Source organism: Dipodomys spectabilis, unplaced genomic scaffold (assembly GCF_019054845.1).
Source record: "Dipodomys spectabilis isolate Male_0828 unplaced genomic scaffold, ASM1905484v1 ptg000050l, whole genome shotgun sequence".
In the NCBI taxonomy this organism is placed as follows: domain Eukaryota; kingdom Metazoa; phylum Chordata; class Mammalia; order Rodentia; family Heteromyidae; genus Dipodomys; species Dipodomys spectabilis.
The window spans coordinates 9590906-9609754 of NW_024870727.1; the positions used below are offsets into that span (position 1 = coordinate 9590906).

Consider the following 18849-nt stretch of genomic DNA (forward strand, 5'->3'; position numbering starts at 1 on the left):
TTTTTGACTCACTAAATGTGAGTTTAGTGAGTTTTGTTTTGACTCACTAAGGTTTTTTTTTTTTTTTTTGCTATTTCTCTTGTTTACTTTCTGCTTGTTTTATGTATATATTTTGATGTATGTTATGCCACTAATTGGAAGAATTTATAATGGACTCCTTTTCCACTTACAAGAAAGAAAGTCTGTTCAGCTGGTTTTTCTTCAGGTGGGCATTTTTATCTGACCCTTTAAGCTATCGAAACTTTGAAGAAAACCGAAAATAGGCCCTCCTGTTTCAAAAGGTGTAGAGATTCAGGAGGATTAATTTAAAAATTCATAAATCCTTTGTACTATGCAAATTAATGACCTGTGAACTTTTTTCTTCCAGGTGACTTACTTTGACTTAACTATGTCTAAATAAATGTATTTATATAAGAGAGTTCAGGGCTATGAAAACCTGACATATTAAACATCTCCTATGGCTTGTAATATGTACTAGGGATGAGGACCACCCCCTGTTTTCTCATTATGCCAAATAATAGAAAGTGGAAATCACTCTAATCCTTTCTTCTGTGTCCGCTGTACCTCTGCAAATATGATAAACTCAATCCAATTAAAAGTCATTACTTCTCCAAGGCTCAGCCGCAGTCCATAGCCCTTTGTTTCAAAGACCTCTGCGTTGTCTGGATTCATCACAAGCAGATTTTATTTTTTACTCATCATCCACTTTTCTGTTAATGGAAAGGAGTGTCACTTTTAGTATCAAACATTGCAGTCCTTGCTTGCCATTCTGTGCACTTGACTCTATTCAGTGAACATCGACAAGTCGATTCTTTCTGGACATTTGTCTTATCTCTCTGACAATCACAATCACCAATTTCACTTTATTCTTCTTTATTCTTCTTTGTGAACCCCCTTCCACCATGGCACATAGAATTCTTGTTGGCTGAATGGTTAATATTTTGTGGCATAATATTGGATTGCTGTTGGGTCATAGTTGCTAGGATTCACAGGGGTGATGAGTATTAAAACACTGGATGAAATTAACAGGATGCAAAAGCAACAAAAGCCACAAGAGGACAAAGCCTGTTATGTTATTGAGCAGGTATTCTAGACAGTTGGACTATATCTCCTGCTTTGAGTGTCTTTTCCTTAATACTATATACTCTGATAGAACCGTAACATTTCCAGTTTTTCCTCTTAAGAAATTTTGGTTCACCTAGATTTATGTGAATTCATCTAACACACACACATGTGGGATTGTGGTCTGAATTCAGGGCCTATGCTCATTTAGCTTGCTTACTGTGTTGGTGCTTAACCACTTAAGCCATGACTCCAGCACTGCTTTTTCTGGTGTGTTTAGGGATGGAATCTTAAGCAATTTTTTGTCTGGATTCTGCCTGAGCTGGCCTCCATCCTCTGGGTCTCCATCTCCTCAATAGCCAGGCATTATAGGTGAGCCATGGCACTTGGCTCATCACCATATATTTGAATTACAAGCCTCTTAGATGATTATCTGAATAAACTGACAATTTTCTGGCTTCTTTAGCACGGAGATTTTCAATGCTATGAAAAATGAATATCTATTTTTCTATCTCTTTAATTCTTTCTTTATATTTTTGAGATGAGGTTTCATTGTGTTGACCAGCCTAGACTCAGACTCTTGGGCTCAAAAGCTCCTTCTGCCTTAATCTCCTTAGTGCTGAGACTATAGACGTGTGCTATTATTGTTCCTGTTTAAAAAAATATACATCTATGTATTTAAAATATCACCCAATTATTTTGAGGTTTAAGTAATGTGATGCCAGCAAATATAATTTAACTTAATTAGCATAACTATAATAAGACATCAGAGTAAAACTCTGAAATGGTCTTTTTATTACCACATTCAAATTATTATTATTATTTTTATTATTATTCTACTTTGGAGTTTGGTCAAGTTGCTTAGACTACTGTAGGCCTCTGTGGATATTATTTGAGAGAAAACCCATCATCTGGTGGATAGCTTGGGAGCCAGCAAGCAAAAGGCCAGCTATTTCTCTGCTGTCCTTCTCTAAATTTTACAGGTCTGGAGAACCCAGGCCCACGGGCCAGCTAGTCTTTCCTCTGAGTCCATCACCATTTGTAGGTCAACCAGAACTATCTCCGGTCTGGTTTGCTATAACTTCTAAATCTTCTGGGAGATGGATGTTACGGTTTGGGTCATTTCTCAGCTGGTAGAAGTTACAATGACATCACAGAGGTTATGTGATTCATGATAAAACAGAGATTTAATGAAGTGTAGATCAAGCAAAAATGCATGTTTTTGTTTTGTTTTGTTTTGTTATTTAATGGCAACACAAAAACCATGTCTGCTCCATACAGGTTTCTTTTTGGCTTGTTCAAGAGTAGAAATGTGGGCATGTTATCTCAGAACCTGTTGGTTCCATCATTTTATGAGCCACCAGAGGAATTTTCTGCCTGCTCCTCACATTGCTGTAAAGAACTTGGTGATATTCTGAAATAAATGTGAACAAAACCCATGCTTCCATCACTGATTGAAATAAGAGGGTTATTTTTTCAAAAAGTATATGCAGTAGCCCCTTGGTTTTCTTATGGGGGTGGGGTGAATGGTGGACTGTGGAAGATCACAAAAACCATGAGTGCTCACAAGTGCTCATCTGTGATAACTTGTAATACCTAGTGCAGTATAAATGTTATGCAAATTGTTGTTATATAAAATAACAAAAAACCAAAATAAATAAAATAAAAAAGTATACAACTTCAGTAGATGCCCACTTTTTTTCCTGAAAGTTTTCCATCTGTAGTTGCTTGAATCTGTGAATACAAAGGGTCCAATTGTGTTCTGTTTTAGCTAGCAGTGGGTTAGAGATTCCATGTGTTTGGCATACCCAGTGTCAGAATCGTCTTCTATGTAATACCTTTGGCCTTCATCACTTCCTAATCTCATTGTAGGTCTATTTTTTATATTTCCACGTGCTTGCTACCAGCACTGCCTTCGCAAATGCAAACTGTATTCTAAGCTATCCGAAGGCAGAAATTTTACCTTATTCAATTTGTTATCAATCTTTAGCAATCCACACAGTTCCAGTTACAATGTAATGCTGAATAAATATTTTGGGATGAATAAATGAATAAGTCCAAGTGGTAACATCTTTGGCAATAATCTCCCCTTTTAATCCTAGAAAAAGCTTTAAATCTGGGCACTTTTATATTCTGTTCACAAAATTTCAACTGGAATGTTCAGTAGAAGCATTCACACACCAAACTGGTAATGTCTGAAACATCTGTTTAATTTTCCACTTTTCAGAGTGTGGAGGCCACCAAAGATTTTGAAAGTCAAATGTATATTTATTCCACGGAGGAAACTTTATCAACCAGTGCAAAAGTTTACTGGCACTAGCTCGTAATATAATGGGTAGTTTAAATCCTGCTAACTGCAAATAATTTTTCAACAGTGTTTATGATCGTGGTTGAGTTTAGTGAGGCAGAAGTGCAGATAACATAAATATTTCGACAAAAGCCTATTGTACTGGAGTCATAAATAAATTAGACCCAGTTTGTAAATAAATTCAGTTTTTGCCAGCAAACATTTATAATCTCTTGCTGCAAACTACAGTAATTTATATAGAAGAGGTCCGGAATGCCTTTTGTAAGAACTCAGTTGTCGTTAGCAGGCAGTGCCTGGTGCCCGTCAAGTGTCTCAGATTATGTGACTCAATTAGACATGAAGGATACTGTACAGACCACCTAACGCTACTAGTTATTGTACATGTTGATAATGACAGTTTCCAGAGACCATAAATAGTTTTGTAGTCTATGAAGTTGTCATATTATAGCATTCCCTTAAATACCTAGCTTGTATTACCACTTAACAATGTTGAAATTACCCTCTCTCAAATCAAGTGCTATTGCTTTATGTATATACATCTACACAACACATCTGTTTATATTTTTCTGAAAACATTTTTATCAAGGTGTATAATATTTCCTCAAAAGAAACACCCCACCCTTTCCTTTATGTTTTTCAATGACGTGGCTTTGAATGATCTTGTGTTTAACATGGTGTGGTATTGGGAAACTGAATCTGGAGGTCCTTAGAGCTTAGAATGGGGCTGCAAATTATACATCTTGGTAATATCTAAACTTATTTACACGGAAGATATTGTAATGTGGCAGAGTCTCCATTTTCCCATAGAATTGCTTTAAGATCTGAAGTCATTGTGGTCTTTTAGTTAAGAAACCTCGGAACAATAAGGGCCATTACTCCTTTAAACAAACACACCAAAAAATGAACTATCCTACTTTGCAGACTAACAAAATTTCATTCTTTTGGGCACTCTCTGCTTCCTATCAAACCAAGAGTATGCTTAGGTTAGTGTTTAATTGCTTGTCCACATTCCTTTTTATCAGCCATTGCTACAACTACCTCTTCTGCCAGACATGCACAATTATTTTCTTTTATTCATGTAGGACTTCTAGCTCTAAGAAAGCTCTTGTGTTTTGTTGTAGTAGGAAGGGTCTGCATCAAGTCTGCTATGACAACAAATCTGAACGGAGATTTACAATGTTTATTCAGTTCTTTGGCAAACCTAATCTTTGTGAAGCATATGGTAGATCTTAGTCTCCTTTCCTTTTTGATCCTCATCTTTTGGGGATTGGTTTTGAATATTTCCATCCAGACTATATGAGAATTGAGTTTCTTCACTAGAGAATGCTTTCTTCTACTTCCTTCTTTTATGCTCTTGCTCCGGAGTTTTGGTCTGTCCTTTGGCAGCAAGAAGGATCTCTGCCAAAAGCCACCAAGCCACACTTAGGTAATTATAATAAACAAGTTGAGGCTTTCATTTCACATGCGGAGCTGAATGAAGCAGGGCTGTGGTCACAGGGATTCCAGTTGCTCCTCCATTAGCAATGGTGCATTAATGCTCCCTCATGTCTCTGCCGACCTTTAAACACTCTTTTAAAGGAAGCAAATCGGGCTACTCTTTAGCCTGAGAAGGGGTATTGCTTTCTTCTGAAACCACCATCAACAACATAAACAAATTAGAGGTAGTAAACCACACGTTCTGCCCACACTTAAACCACAGTCCTCACCAGAGGGCAGTGTACTTAATGTGAGAATAACAGCCCAGTTTTACAAGCCTCTACTGGGAATAAATTCCAGTTTCACTGGTTAGAGAGGAAGGTTAAGCAGCCAGAGTACAGTCTCTCCTAGGTTACATGTTGGGAGAAACCCAACTAACTCTCAAAGTGTCTTTCCAGGAAATAGAATTTATAAGCTTTTGGTACTCCAACATTTGACCATCCTTTGGTTTTCACTATGCCGAACTGGTATTCCTGGTGCAGAATGGACTGGTCCAGCAGGCTTATTTTATGGAAGGGGAAAGAGGGAACCCCAGCAGCTATAGCTCTTAGGATCTGCCTCTCAAGGTCAGTCCAGGGTTCAAGTGACATTGACAAATTCAGACTTTCCTACCAGGGTTTTCCCGCTCCTGCTTTCCTAAGTGCAAATGTGGTCTACAGGCCTCCATCTTGAGTCATATGGGAGTTGTAAAATATCCTCTATACCTTCCTGATGCTGATACACTTCCTCTCCTGACAATGGGTAGTCCTCAGTGAATGTGTCCAGCCCTAAACTAATGTGTTCCGTCATCAGTAAATTCCTGCCTGTGATAGTCTTTTCTTAAATACCTGTTTAAACAGTAATTTAGATAAGAGTGTCCCATTTGTGTGCAACAGGAAATGCCTGCCTTCTTTTAGATACGCTGGCAAATAATTACTGTAGATATGGCTTGAATACCAAAAGGCTGTACTCTGGTCATTTCAGATGCCTGAGGAGTAACCTCCCAGTCTGCTGCGACACAAATACAAAGCATTTCTTCTTTCCTTTCAATGAATCTGATGGAGAATCAGGTTGGGGATATAAAAAGCTTATGAAAAACAAGCTATCAGATCAGAAGCTGGCAGAATTCTCTGAAAATGTTTGAGTGCCAGAAGGAAGTTAAGGAACATGCTTGTAAATGTAAAGGGAACACTATCTGTATATGATAAGTCGGTTCTTACCTGGTCATTCCAGTGGACACCGGTGGCTATGATTCCCTAACAACAGAAAAAGAAGGTAAACATTAACCAGGCTGTGCTTTTGCTTGGAATAGTACTCACAAACTGTAATGACTCAATTTTAGCTTTCTTAGATTGTGTAACAAAATACCAAAGACCATTACTTGTACACAAGTCTGAATTTTCTAGCAATTTCTTTCCATAGCTGCTTTTTTTTTCTTTTTGTCAAGAAGCTTAATTCCAATCCTGATGAGAAACTTCTGGAAGTGTTCAAGCCCACTTCATAAGCTTAGTAGCTACTAGTTTAATTCCCAGACCATACTTGTTTAGTAAAATTCCTAGGACAGTGGAAAACTTTTAACCAGATTTAAAAGCCACAGGAATGGTAAGAGGTATGCTATGATACTGTGAGGAAAAAAAAAATTTGCTCACTGATTTTGTCGTCTTATTTTCAATTGTTATGGTTTTCTTTGCTATCTCCTTTGCTTCTCACCTCCAACGCCCTTCCATTCTGGTTCTTTATGACAGCACATAAATGAGATAATTTTTAGGAATTTTTTTAGGAAGTATAGGCAGGGTGGGAATAAAGGGCTGTAAGGAAGAGATGGACGATAGCATGATCCAAGGAAGGAGAAAATACTAAAAGTTCAAGGAAGCTTAGATGATCATGAAAAAATTCCATGTGCCAAGCCAGGCTGATAGATTATTTCATACAGTCAATGATCTCTTAGAGACTTGGATTCTACCAATAGAGTCTAAACTCTCCACTGAAGTTTATTTTCTTCTTAGCCTCTCTGGAGGCTACGGTCACCACAAACCCTCCCCTTTCTACTGGGTAGCAGCTCTGTTTTCTAGGCTTGTCTCTGGACCCTTCCTATAATTCTTCTCAGCTTACTTAAATCGGTTTTCTAAAAATTCATTTGCGTTACTTTTATGGTCTCTTTTCTTCATTTGGTTGGGATCTTAAATTTCATTATCTTGGGGCTATTCTCAGAATATTTTGCTGGCCAGTTAGCTCATAGCCTTCTTTGTTCTGTTTTGTGCATCTGGCATTACTTCGGCTCCACCCTCTTCCCCAAGCCCAGCGCACATTTATTGGCTCTGTGACGGGTGCTGGCCCCATGATCCTCTGCTTTCTCACAAACATGCCATGGTCACCACTTGGGAATGGTCCCACGGAGGGAAGAAGGGCATGTCCGGTTTTAATTGTGGGAGGAAATGATGTCTTCCCCCACCCGCCCCTGCCCACTGTCAAGCAGGCATCATGGACTCAGGGACTCCCACTCGCGTGCTCACATCCCACCCGGAGGTCCCTGGTGGGGCTCTGAGGTTTAGCGAGTCTCCTCTCCAGCTAAGGCCAGGCAAACATCTTCGGCTCTCAGCCACGTGTAATCCTTCCTGTCTGCTTGCAAGTTGGGCACACAGTACCAGCGCTTGGGCCCACGCTCTCCTTTAGTAGCAATTAACCTTTACTACAGAGCTTCCTTTGATGTTCGCTCATGTTTTTATTACAAAACTGCAATGAGGAGCATAATGGGGGAAAATGTCTAAATTTCTGAGTTACCTAATCTGTTCAATTCCCTAGCTGGGATCCTCTTGGCAGTTGTTTTAATGTAGTTATGATCTTAACCAGTCTGCCTGAGATCTCAAATCATGTTTCTGTCTCAGCCTATTTTGAGATTAGGAGCTGTTAAACACCACATGCGGGTGTATGCACACACGCCCCTGTACTGCAAATGCACATAGATGTGTGTGTTGCATGCATATGTGAGTATGGCTGATAATACCTAACTGATTTCTTCTTCTTTAATGACTATTGAACCTTAACAGTGTTAAGGTATATGTTTTAGTAGTAATATTAAGTTAGTTAACTGCTAACTGATTTTCTATGGGTGAACTAATGGAAAATTAGTTGTTATTATCATTAATGAATGCTCAATCATATAATGGGTATTAAGTATTATTAATGGTTTAACAGGACTTTGCATGATATCTGTCCAGAAGATCTGAAGTCAAATTAAGCAGATACAACAATAGAAACAAATGGTGAGCTACAATAAAAAAATTAAAAATTATTCCAAAAGAAAAGGCATTTTAGGTCAGCTTTGCAAATAAGCGAAGAACTATGATTGATATGGCATTGTTTTCTAGGCTGCTGTTCACAGGAGCTCAAAAAAAATGAAATCATTTTTCTTTGCTCTTCATTCAGTAGTAAATCATTGGTATCCAATGCTTGTAGCAAAGCAACTATGAAATTCAAGGGAAATACAGTGAATCTTTCCCTCCCTCAAATAGGACTTTCTAAGAAAAATGTAAAAATTACAAAGGAAAAATAGACCTAGTTCCACAAAAGTTAAAAAAAATCCAATGAAATAATAAATGGCAAATTATCTACTGGGATAATTAATAGAACTGTATCATGCAACTAGTATATTTATCAATAATAAGATAAGGAAGGCCAATTAAAACAGGAAAAAACAACAGTTTACAAAAGAAGAAATATAAATGACCAAATATTTACTCTCATAATTGCTGAAAATTTTAATGCAACAGATAATATATAAATTTTACTATTATGTTGATAAAAATGAAAAGCAAAGGGTAAATGTCAGTACGGTTGGTAGGAGAGGAAGTTACTAGAAACTTTTGGAAAAGCAGTCTGTTAATAATCACTAGATATTAAAAATAAGAATCTAACCTAAGGAAGTTGACACTGGCAAATATAAATATATTAAAGAATATTTTTGTGTCAGTGATCATTTATGGTGTCAGAAAAAATAGAAGCACTCATCAATACTGTGCAAATAGTTTATTGTGTATTCATATAATGGGATATTATGCAAAATTCAATGTAGTTCAGAAAATAGTAAAATATATATTGATTGAAAAGGTCAAAGACAAATTATTCACATATCCTGGCCCCATATTTGTGTGTGTGTGTGTGTGTGTGTGTGTGTTGGTACTGGGTCTTGACCTCAGGGCTTGAGTGCTGTCCCTTAGCTTTGTGTTAAAGACTGGTGTTCTACTACTTGAGCCACAACCCCACTTTGGCTTTTTTCGGTGGTTCATTGGAGATAAGAATTTCATGAATGTTTCTGCCCAGGCTGGCTTTGAACAGCAGTCTTTAGCTCTCAGCCTTCTTAGTAGCATGAGCCACCTGCTCCTGGATGATGGCTACAATTTTGATGAAATGAACTTTGAAATGTGTCTTTAAAGTAAATAAAAACAAATAGCCAGAGTAAGGACAGGATTAGATCCGGACCCAGGGTTGGTCTCAGCTGACTGTGGAGATATAGATCTAAATATAGATATGAAATTTAGGATTATTAGTATTATTACTGCAATTTTCCCCTTGCAGATGATGTTTTCCAAATTAAACTCCTTTCAGGTGGAAACCTGTGTTAGTTATTCAAGGAGTCATAGGAATAAATAGTGTCTAAATTGAAGTGTGTGGGATTTTGCTTGATCTCCAGAGATGTTAGAACACTTAAAATTTGAATTGAAGAAGTTGAATTCCAAGAGCATTTCCTACTACATTTGCCTCAAATCCAACAATAAGCTTGTCTTTCTGTCCTCACTTGGTTAATGATAATAGCAGACAGCTCAGCTACAAGAAGCTAGGCATGTTATTTATCTTTATGGGACTACTGATATATGTGTAGCACTTCTTACCTGATAGTTACTATTGTAAATGTGCCCAAGCTGACGGAGCACTGTCTGAGAAATTAACTCTAGCTAATCCTAGGAGATCTACCAATTTCCCCCCAATAACAATGATCATATATATCCCCACTAAATTAAATCCCCAGCAATTGGGATTTGATGGGGATATGATAATTGAGGTTGTTTTCCATTTAGATGGAATGTTGCAGCAGCTTTTTGAAGAGTTACTGAGTAATATGCAGGAAGATAGTAGTTTTTTAGTTTATGCAAATATTCAGTGTAGTATGATAAATTATTTGTTGTGGAAATGTTTATAATACTAGATAACCCTGAAATATGGCTGTATATTTTTTATTGGTAAAATTTAATTTTGTGGGCTTTTTGACACCAATTAGCTAACTGTACAAGGGGTAAACTCAGCAGTTTTCTATTTCCATTGTTGCCATCCAAATCTGTTTTATATTTAATTCTGACACTAGATGACTAGATGACTGGTAGCTTAAAACAGTTGCCCAGGTTTACATAAGCATTTCATATTGGCATGAGAACTGATAGGAAAGTGACATTGGCCTGGCTCTGCTTGTCTTTTTTTTTTTTGGTTGGTTGTGGGGCCTGAACTCTGGGCCTGGGCGCTGTCCCTCAGCTCTTCAGCTCAAGGTGAGCGCTCTACTGCTTGAGCCACAGTGGCACTTCTGGTTTTCTAGTGGTTTATTGGAAATAAAGAGTCTCACGGACTTTCCTGCCCGGGCTGCCTTTGAACCGTGATCCTCAGAACTCAGCCTCCTGAGTAGCTAGGATTAGAGGTATGAGCCACCGGCGCCTGGCTCTGCTTGTCTTATATGTTGTTCTGTAGGCTTAATTAAGCAATTTTGTTGTTGTTGTAATTATTATAACAGAATTGCATTTAAGCTTTTAATTCAAATTCTTCTGGGTAGAATCCTGAGTACTCATGTGTACCTTGTCTCTTGGGGAACTGGAATCTAAATCTAATTTGGTTCATGCACTGGGGGAGTTTGTGGGTACGTGAGAGGTCATGATTGGCTGTGCTGGTGGGACCTCCCAGGTGTGTATGAATCTCTAACCTTTTTAAAAAGTTGAGGTCACTTTGCTGATTGTATAATGGATTTAACTCTTTGAGGAAATGGGAAATCTTTATTAACCTTGAATAGATAATGATTGGAAAATATACTTTTATTTATATAGAGTTGTTTGGGTTTTTTTTTTTTTTTTGATGCTGGTATTAGGGCTTGAACTAAGGTCCTCATGCTTTTGCTCTGCTTTTTTACTCAGGTGGTGCTCTACCACTTGAGCCATACCTGTATTTGTGCCTTTTTGCTAGGTAGTTGAAGATAAGGGTCTTGTGAATTTGTCTTCCCTAGCCACCTTGGAACCTTGATCCTCAGGTCTCAGCCTCCTGAGTAGCTAGGATGATAGTTGGAAGCCACAGGTGCCATTTCTTTTTGTTTTCTACTGCTAAGAAAAATTTGTAAGTTACAAGATATGTTCCAACTTGTAGTATTATTTAAGAGAAACAAATTCTCACAATGAGCGATAAATTACTTTGAGAATTTATAATGTAATGTTGAATTTGCAGTAATTGAATGTTGTGATTCTATAGTGTTATCTTTATTTCATTTCCTGTTTTCCCCCTCTCTCTATCTCTCCTTTATTTCTCTGGCTGGTACAAGGGCTTAAACTCACAGCTGATGCTTGACCACTTGACCTACATCTCCAGTTCCTGATTAATTTATATTTTCTAGACAGGGTTTCACTATATTGCATAGCTGATCTCAAACTCCTAGGCTTACATGAACCTCCTTTCTCAGCTTCCCAAATATCTAGTACACAAAGGTATACTACTACATCAGTTGAGAGAATTTTTAAAATATTTAAATATTTAAAGTAGCAAGATTGATGATGAACTTTTCAATATTAAATTAAGTACAAAATCAACCTAAAGGATACAGTCTGATGGATTTGATCAAGTATATTTGTATCCTGAAGTGAATTTCTCTGATAAGATTCCTTTGGGGCATTACTTACAGAGTTACTTTTGATGTTGGGTTTAGAGAGAAGTTTTTAATGTGTTGTGGTCTTTTTCTGTTCTTTAAATATACTTTTCAGGATCAAATAGTTTCCTATGTTTGCTAGGAAAATATTGATTTGGTATAATTGATCAATAAAATTATATGTAAGGTTAATTATCTATGTAACAAGTATTCATTAAACACCTATGTGCTGATCATTTGGCGAATTCCTAAAAGGTGAGAATTCTGACACCTCTTTCCAAGAGCCTGTTTCCTAGTTGGGAATAAAACAAACACACATTAAACTACAAGCAGGAGTGCATATTTGATTGCCAACCTGAGGGATGAAAGAATCCAAGGCAAGGAGTTACTTGTGTTAAATGGAAAGGTGATAGGATGTTGGAATTTCACTTGGTAGGATGACTAGACCATGGTTGTTGAGGAGATCAGAGATAAGCCGTTCAGGCAGGTAGAACTGAGAAAGAAATGCTTACTGAGTTTAGAAGCCAGGGATTAGATTATACTAGTCCAGGAGCTCCTGGTGAGAAGTATGAGAGTGAGATAAAATGGGAATCTGGTAGTTCCAGGAATGATGGTAGTATGCATCTATAATTCCAACTACTCAAGAGCCTGGAGGTTGAGAAGATTGAAATCTGAAGCTTCCCAGGGAAAAGTGAGAGATTACCTGATAAATTCAAGCCAAAAAGAGATGGAAGCATGGTTCCATTGGTAAAGCATTTGCCTACTAATGACAAAGCCTTGTCTTGTCTTCAATATTTCCAAAAAGAGAGATCATTCCCAAGCCAACAAGTTTATATATTAACTGAAGTCCCTGGGAGTTATTGGAGTTTGTTGTAGGATAGGAAAGTAGATATGCCAGGAACATATGTTTAGTCATACTGAACAGACTCAATGTTGAGGCACAGTAGAAAAAGACAGGTGGTATGAAGAACATTTTAGAATACCAAACAGTCAAATGTGAAAATGTGGCTTGAAGAAATTCGAGTAAGATAGTAATCTTATAAAAAGAATGTAGAGCATTTAGTGGCTGAATAAATTGGAGAGTAAAGGAGACAAAATTTCTGTATTATTTTATGGTCTAGTATTCTTAATGGAAATAGGAAAATGGACAAGATAATCGATCTGAGGGCAAATAATAATGTTCAAGGTTTTTACACACCCAGTTTGGAATATAATGGGCATCTGTGTTGAGAACCCATATACCTTAAGTGTAGGGTTGGGTGATGGAGTTCTGTTATGTTCTTGGGGTAAAATGGCATTATCTCAGTGTTTGAATAAAAACCTATTTCATTGGAAGACACTTTTGCATGTTTTATTATTTTTCACTTCGTAAACTTTTAAGAGGTACTTCAACTACTTAAAGATAATAATAAGAGACCAAAACGAAAAAAAAAAAAGCACTTTGAAACAATGAAAACCTCTTTGAATTGGTGGGAAATTCAAGCTCAGCCATTATTCCTTTCTTGCCTCCTGCTCTCCAGTCTCCACATAAGTTTCATAAAGGCCTTGAGGCCTCACATGGACACTCATGGACTCTATTTAGATGTAGGCTCAGCTGCTTTGAAAGTCCTCAGAGCCCTTATGTGCCGTGTCCAGGCTTCTAGTCACTGCTTTGAGCTCCCTTCCTTCCAATGCATTTTTACCTTCCCAGGATACTCATGGCTCCCTGTAGCTTTCTGATCTGTAGTACTTCTTAGCCAAGAGGAGTACTTCTTTTTCAATATACTCCAAGATACCCCTACTTTCTAATTTCCTTAAATGATCTTAGCTTTTACAAATGTTCCATGGAATCATTGGATTTGAGTAACTTGGACTTTCTGCTCAGCATAAGTTACTGAGGCAAAGAAATACCATGAGATTGGTGATATGTTTGAAATGTGAAGGGAAAACTAGAGAAATAGCAAACATAATTTCCAATAAATAATTGCCACACAAATTTAAGCCTTGTTCTACATGGCTGCCTTGGGAATCTTTGAACACTCACCCACAGGTATTCCAAGATGCCATCTATTGATGCAGCCTAGAATCTGGTCAGCTCCTGATTTAGAATGGTTTACATACATGTTTCCTTCTTGTCTTTTATTATTTCCCAGATGGAGATCAGATTGAGCCAGTACATTTGAGTATTGGTAGCTGAGGGATTAACTAATTTGATTTATGAATTCACCATAGATAAACCAGAGGCACGATCCCCTCCCCTCCCCCATTTCTGAATAATAGAGACTTTATTGAGACTCATTTTCATGATGGTCTGCTTGATTTCATTTAAAAGGAGAACTAAAACAAGGTAACTAGTGGAATTTTGCCTGTCTGTACCAGTAGGAATTCATGTAGTTCTTGTTTATTCACAGGTCATGAATGCGTATATGACAACTACCTTGAAATACCTTTGGAAGACATGCCAGATGCAGATAGGGTAGCTGGCACTCCCTCCCTGATTCAAGAACCATGTTCTCCAGCCACGTCCAGTGAAGCATTCACTCCCAAAGAGGGCTCTCCTTACCAAGCTCCCATCTACATCCCTGATGACATCCCCATCCCTGCTGAATTTGAACTTCGAGAGTCAACTATGCCTGGTGTGGGCCTAGGAATATGGACCAAAAGGAAGATTGAAGTAGGTGAAAAGTTTGGGCCTTATGTGGGAGAACAGACATCAAAACTGAAAGACCCAAGTTATGGATGGGAGGTAAGAGCACACTTTTGAGTTTTTAGTACACACGTATTCAGATCTGTACTGAAGAGATTTAAGTGGTCTTAATATAAGCAAATTCCATTTGATGGAAATCAATCTTTAAGAATGAATTTCCTTATGGTTACACTTCTTTTTTCACTGTTACCATTAAAGTAATAACAACAATAAACAACTTTTTAAAGGTAATAATAACAATGTGACTTCTGATTTTCTAAAATTTTGTAATTATCATCTTTAAGGAGTTGTACAAAGGAGTTGCCATTTAACAAAGCAGTGAATATAATACATCTTGATCAATGTTACTTCTTTTAACATTCTTGCTCATCCCTCCCTTTCCCATTCCTTCTCTCACTCTTCTTAATTTTGTAGGATATACATTGGATTCTTGTCTGCATTTTCCTTCTCTTCTCTTCATTTACTCCTAACCCCTTCAATCTACTCTGTCACTATTAAGTATCTGCTTCCTGGTGTTTTATTTTGATGAATTTTGATTTTGACTTTCTAAGGAATTACCGTTATTTGAGAGTATGCAAATATATACAAATGATCTCACTTCTTGATTGGAACAATGTACTGTTTAATTACTATTATAGCAGAATAGTAGGGAACTCAACCTAAAGAATAGTCAGTGAATCACAATGAATCATCAACTTAAACCTGGAGAAAGGAAACATTGTTGTGTTTTTGTTAACATTTAGAAATGTTGGGCACAATCAATAACATGTAACATTAGCAAACAAACTATATTTTAGGGCATGCTTCTTGTGTTATCATTTATGGGGAAGAAAAGATTAAGATGATTGGAAAAAAATACTTGTTTGCTCCACTTTTGTGATGGACAGTTAATTTGGTCTTACTTTCAGCCTACATTTTCATTTTGTAGTATCTATTTTTATGTTTTGTCTCTTCTTTAAATAAAATAAATCTTTTTTCAATTTTATATGCTTCTAGAATATGCTTCTAGAACATATGCATCAAGAATGTACACATGTAGAATGTGTGTTTCTAGAATGTATGCTTCTAGAATGTGCTTCTAGAATGTATTCCCTTATCACTAAAGTCCGTGGTGATCCTAGGTTTAATTGAATGAATAATTCATGCATAAACATAATAACACAAGATGGTTATAAAAATTAATCACTGGCTTCAGCCATACTTTTCAAAGTGCCCATCTGGCTATATCTAAGAATTCATGATATGATTACAAACTCTAAATTAATTTTATTTTAATAAGGACAAGTGACATTCTTCTGAGTTTGTAACTTCTGTACATATTTAGTTCATATATATACATATACTTTAACATTTATTTTGACTACTTGATAAATTTTGTTACTAAATTATACCATTATAGTCTGGAAAATCTTGTCTAGAGCAGAAAAATTTGTAGGCACCTCTTCCTGAGTTAAAAAGTATTTTTGGATGAGATTGGCTTTTGGTTTCCTAGTATTTCAGTGAGACAGAAATCAGATAAAGTAGATTTATTTTGTTATGTTCTCTTAATATTTATGACCATTAATAGAATATTTGGTGAGTTTTAAAATAGAAATAAATATGCACTACCTTCAGGACTTAATTTCAACTTTTGTCTCCTGTCTTATATATGTTCCCTTGTGAATCTGTTCAAAATGCCATAATAAAAAAAATTCTTGTTCAAATTCTGAAATGCCAATAGTTAAGATGCCAATAGTTAAGTGAGAAATCTTTCCTTAGTTTTGATTTTGGTCTCAGTCCCACTAACATTGTGGCTTATCTACATTGCCTTTTATACATGTATTGATAAGAGATTTTTAAAACTCACTGTAGCATTAACTGATATGTGAGTGGAATACATTTTAAGCCAAATGTGTCCCAACTTTACGTCATTATTATTCACCTCAAAATAATGGCTATAAACATTCTAATAATAAGTAACTCATTAAATTTTTATTATGAAGTCGCTAAACAACAAGTGCAGTATTGGGCAAAATTATCCTGAAGGCTTGGAAGAAACCAAGCTTAATAATAAAAATCATTTTGCAAATACAAGGTAGGTAAAGGCAGGACTGCTGCTCTCTAATCCAAAAGCCTCTGGATTGGTTGATGAGTCTGAGGGTAAGGAATCTACATTTAGAGGGAATTTAAAAGTAGTAATTTTTTCTCTTTGGAATAAAATGTCTTCAACAAGTGCATGAGCAATATTTGTCTTGAGAAACAGAAAAATTATTTCTTTTATTATGTTAAAGGCAAGTTGTTTTCCTTACTTGGAGTTCAAGATGCTTTTGTAAAAGCTCTCTCTCTCTCTTTCTCTTTCTCCTTCTAGAATTCAGCTAATGGTTAATTCATTAGAGTTCATTAGCATTTTAATGGTATCCTTTTTATTTTTTAATTCAATTTTATTTTGTTGTAAGGGTGCTGTACAGAGGGGTTACAGTTACATAAGTAATGTGTACATTTCTTGTCAAACAGTGTTACCCACTCCTTCATTTTTCTCCCTATCCTTCCACTCCACTCCTCCTCCCCGCTGCCCACCTGAAGTTGTACAGTTCATTTCCAACATAGTGTTTTATGAGTATTGCTGTTGCATTGATTCACCCTTTGTCCGTGTTTTACCATTTTGTTATTCCCCTTCTGTTCCTCAAATCAGATAAATATATCTACAAGTCACAGGATACCAGAATCAAAAACAGTGACTAGTGGGGATAAGCCAAAGGGAACAAGATAAAAAATAAATAAAAAGAAAGATTTTTAAAAATCTTTTTATAGTACTCTCACTTTTGACAATGTAGGTTGCTTGGTCTGGAGGTAGTGAACAATCTAGAGAAAGGCTTTTCTTGATTTTGATAAAGGTTAACGAGCAGATGGATTCTTGACTCTATTTAGTTTTCCTTTTCTTTTTTTTTTTTAAAAAACACTAAAAACCTCAACCTTAGTTAATATAAAATCCAATCATGAGAAGGAAACGGAAACAACAAAATGATGAGACAAAAGACCAAGGGGGAACCAATGCCACAGCGATACTCACAAGACACTATGTTGGAAATGATCTGTACAACTTGGTGCGGTGGGGATAGAGGGAAGAAAAGAGAGAGAAAAATGAGGGAAGGGGTAACAAGTTAGACAGGAAATGTAATCACTACCTTCCTTAGTAACTGTCGCCTCTCTGTACATCACCTTGACAGTAAAATTAAAAAAAAATCCAATCATGATCAAAGGCTCTTTCACAAGATGTCTTACCACACTTCTGCATGCTCACTTTTAACTGTCCTCAAGTCATAATTTGCTTGAACTATATCTCACTTGGCTACATAAATCATTTTGATCTAATGCCAGTGACTTCTCTTTTAATATTTATTTATTAATTTATTATTTATTTATTGGTATCAATACTAGGGCTTTAACTGAGGGCCTGGCACTGTTCTTTAGCTTCCCAAGGCTGGTTCTCTACCATTTGAGCCACAGCTCCACATTTGGCTCTTTGGTAGTTAATTGGAGATAAGAGTCTCCTGGACTTCTCTGCCTTGTCTGGCTTTGGATCATGACCTTCAGAGCTTAGGCTCCTGAGTAGCTAGGTCTACAGGTGTGAGTCACCAGCATCCAGGTCTACTTTACTTTTTAAAATGATAAATTGAAAGAGAGAATAAACACCCTCTGAAAGAGGGTCAAGGTGTGAGAGTTCAAGTAGGTCCAGAGAAAAATCAAGACTAACCTTAGCCACTAATCATGTGACATTACCCAAATTTGATTGGGCTCAGCTTTTTTACTCCACCAATAGGTCAACAATAATTTCTCCACATCATCAGTTATAAAACAGAAGTAAGTAAAGGAATATGATAATCTCTCAAACACAGTATTTCAAGAGTAATACTGAAGGTGACTTTATAGTTATGGGCTCTTTTCTAAAACCTATTCAAGTATTTTTAACAGGTTTACTAGTTTTTTCAAATAAAGTACTTTGAAAAAATTCTTGGTTTGTATTTTAGAGAAGTAGGAATTTTTCAAAGATATGATTTATCAGCTAAAATATAGTTAGGTTAAAATAAGACATCGATGTTTTAAGCACTAGTATCCATTTGATAAAGAGGAACCTTAAACATAATATTAGATAGTGATTATCACCTTAGAGTGTGTTTCACTTTATCATGTACTTTGGATAAAATTCTACATTGCGTGTTAGAACTTAGCACATAGCTGCCAAAAGAACTCAATATTAACTACAAAAACATAACTTGGCTAAGATATAGATCTAGCAGTGGGTCATTGCACTAGACAAAGGCTAATTATAATTAAATTTGCAGATTGATTTTTCTAAATTACTCCTCTTTCCCTCACTTCTTGTTTCCTCCAAGTTCAATTGTCTCTGGAATGGTCTAAGTGATCTTATTTGAAAAGGAAGCAGCAAATCTTTCCTAATTAACATTGAAA

General features: G+C 36.5%; 1 protein-coding gene across 7 annotated transcripts in view; it reads left to right on the top strand.

The window, feature by feature from the left end:
• Positions 1-18849, top strand: part of Mecom (MDS1 and EVI1 complex locus) — a 578049-nt gene that overhangs the window by 280257 nt on the left and 278943 nt on the right. For all 7 annotated transcript variants that reach the window (XM_042678839.1, XM_042678841.1, XM_042678846.1 and 4 more), the window contains exon 2: positions 14105-14439. In XM_042678839.1, coding sequence (XP_042534773.1) covers positions 14105-14439 — 335 coding nt within the window. The remainder of the gene's footprint in view (positions 1-14104; positions 14440-18849) is intronic.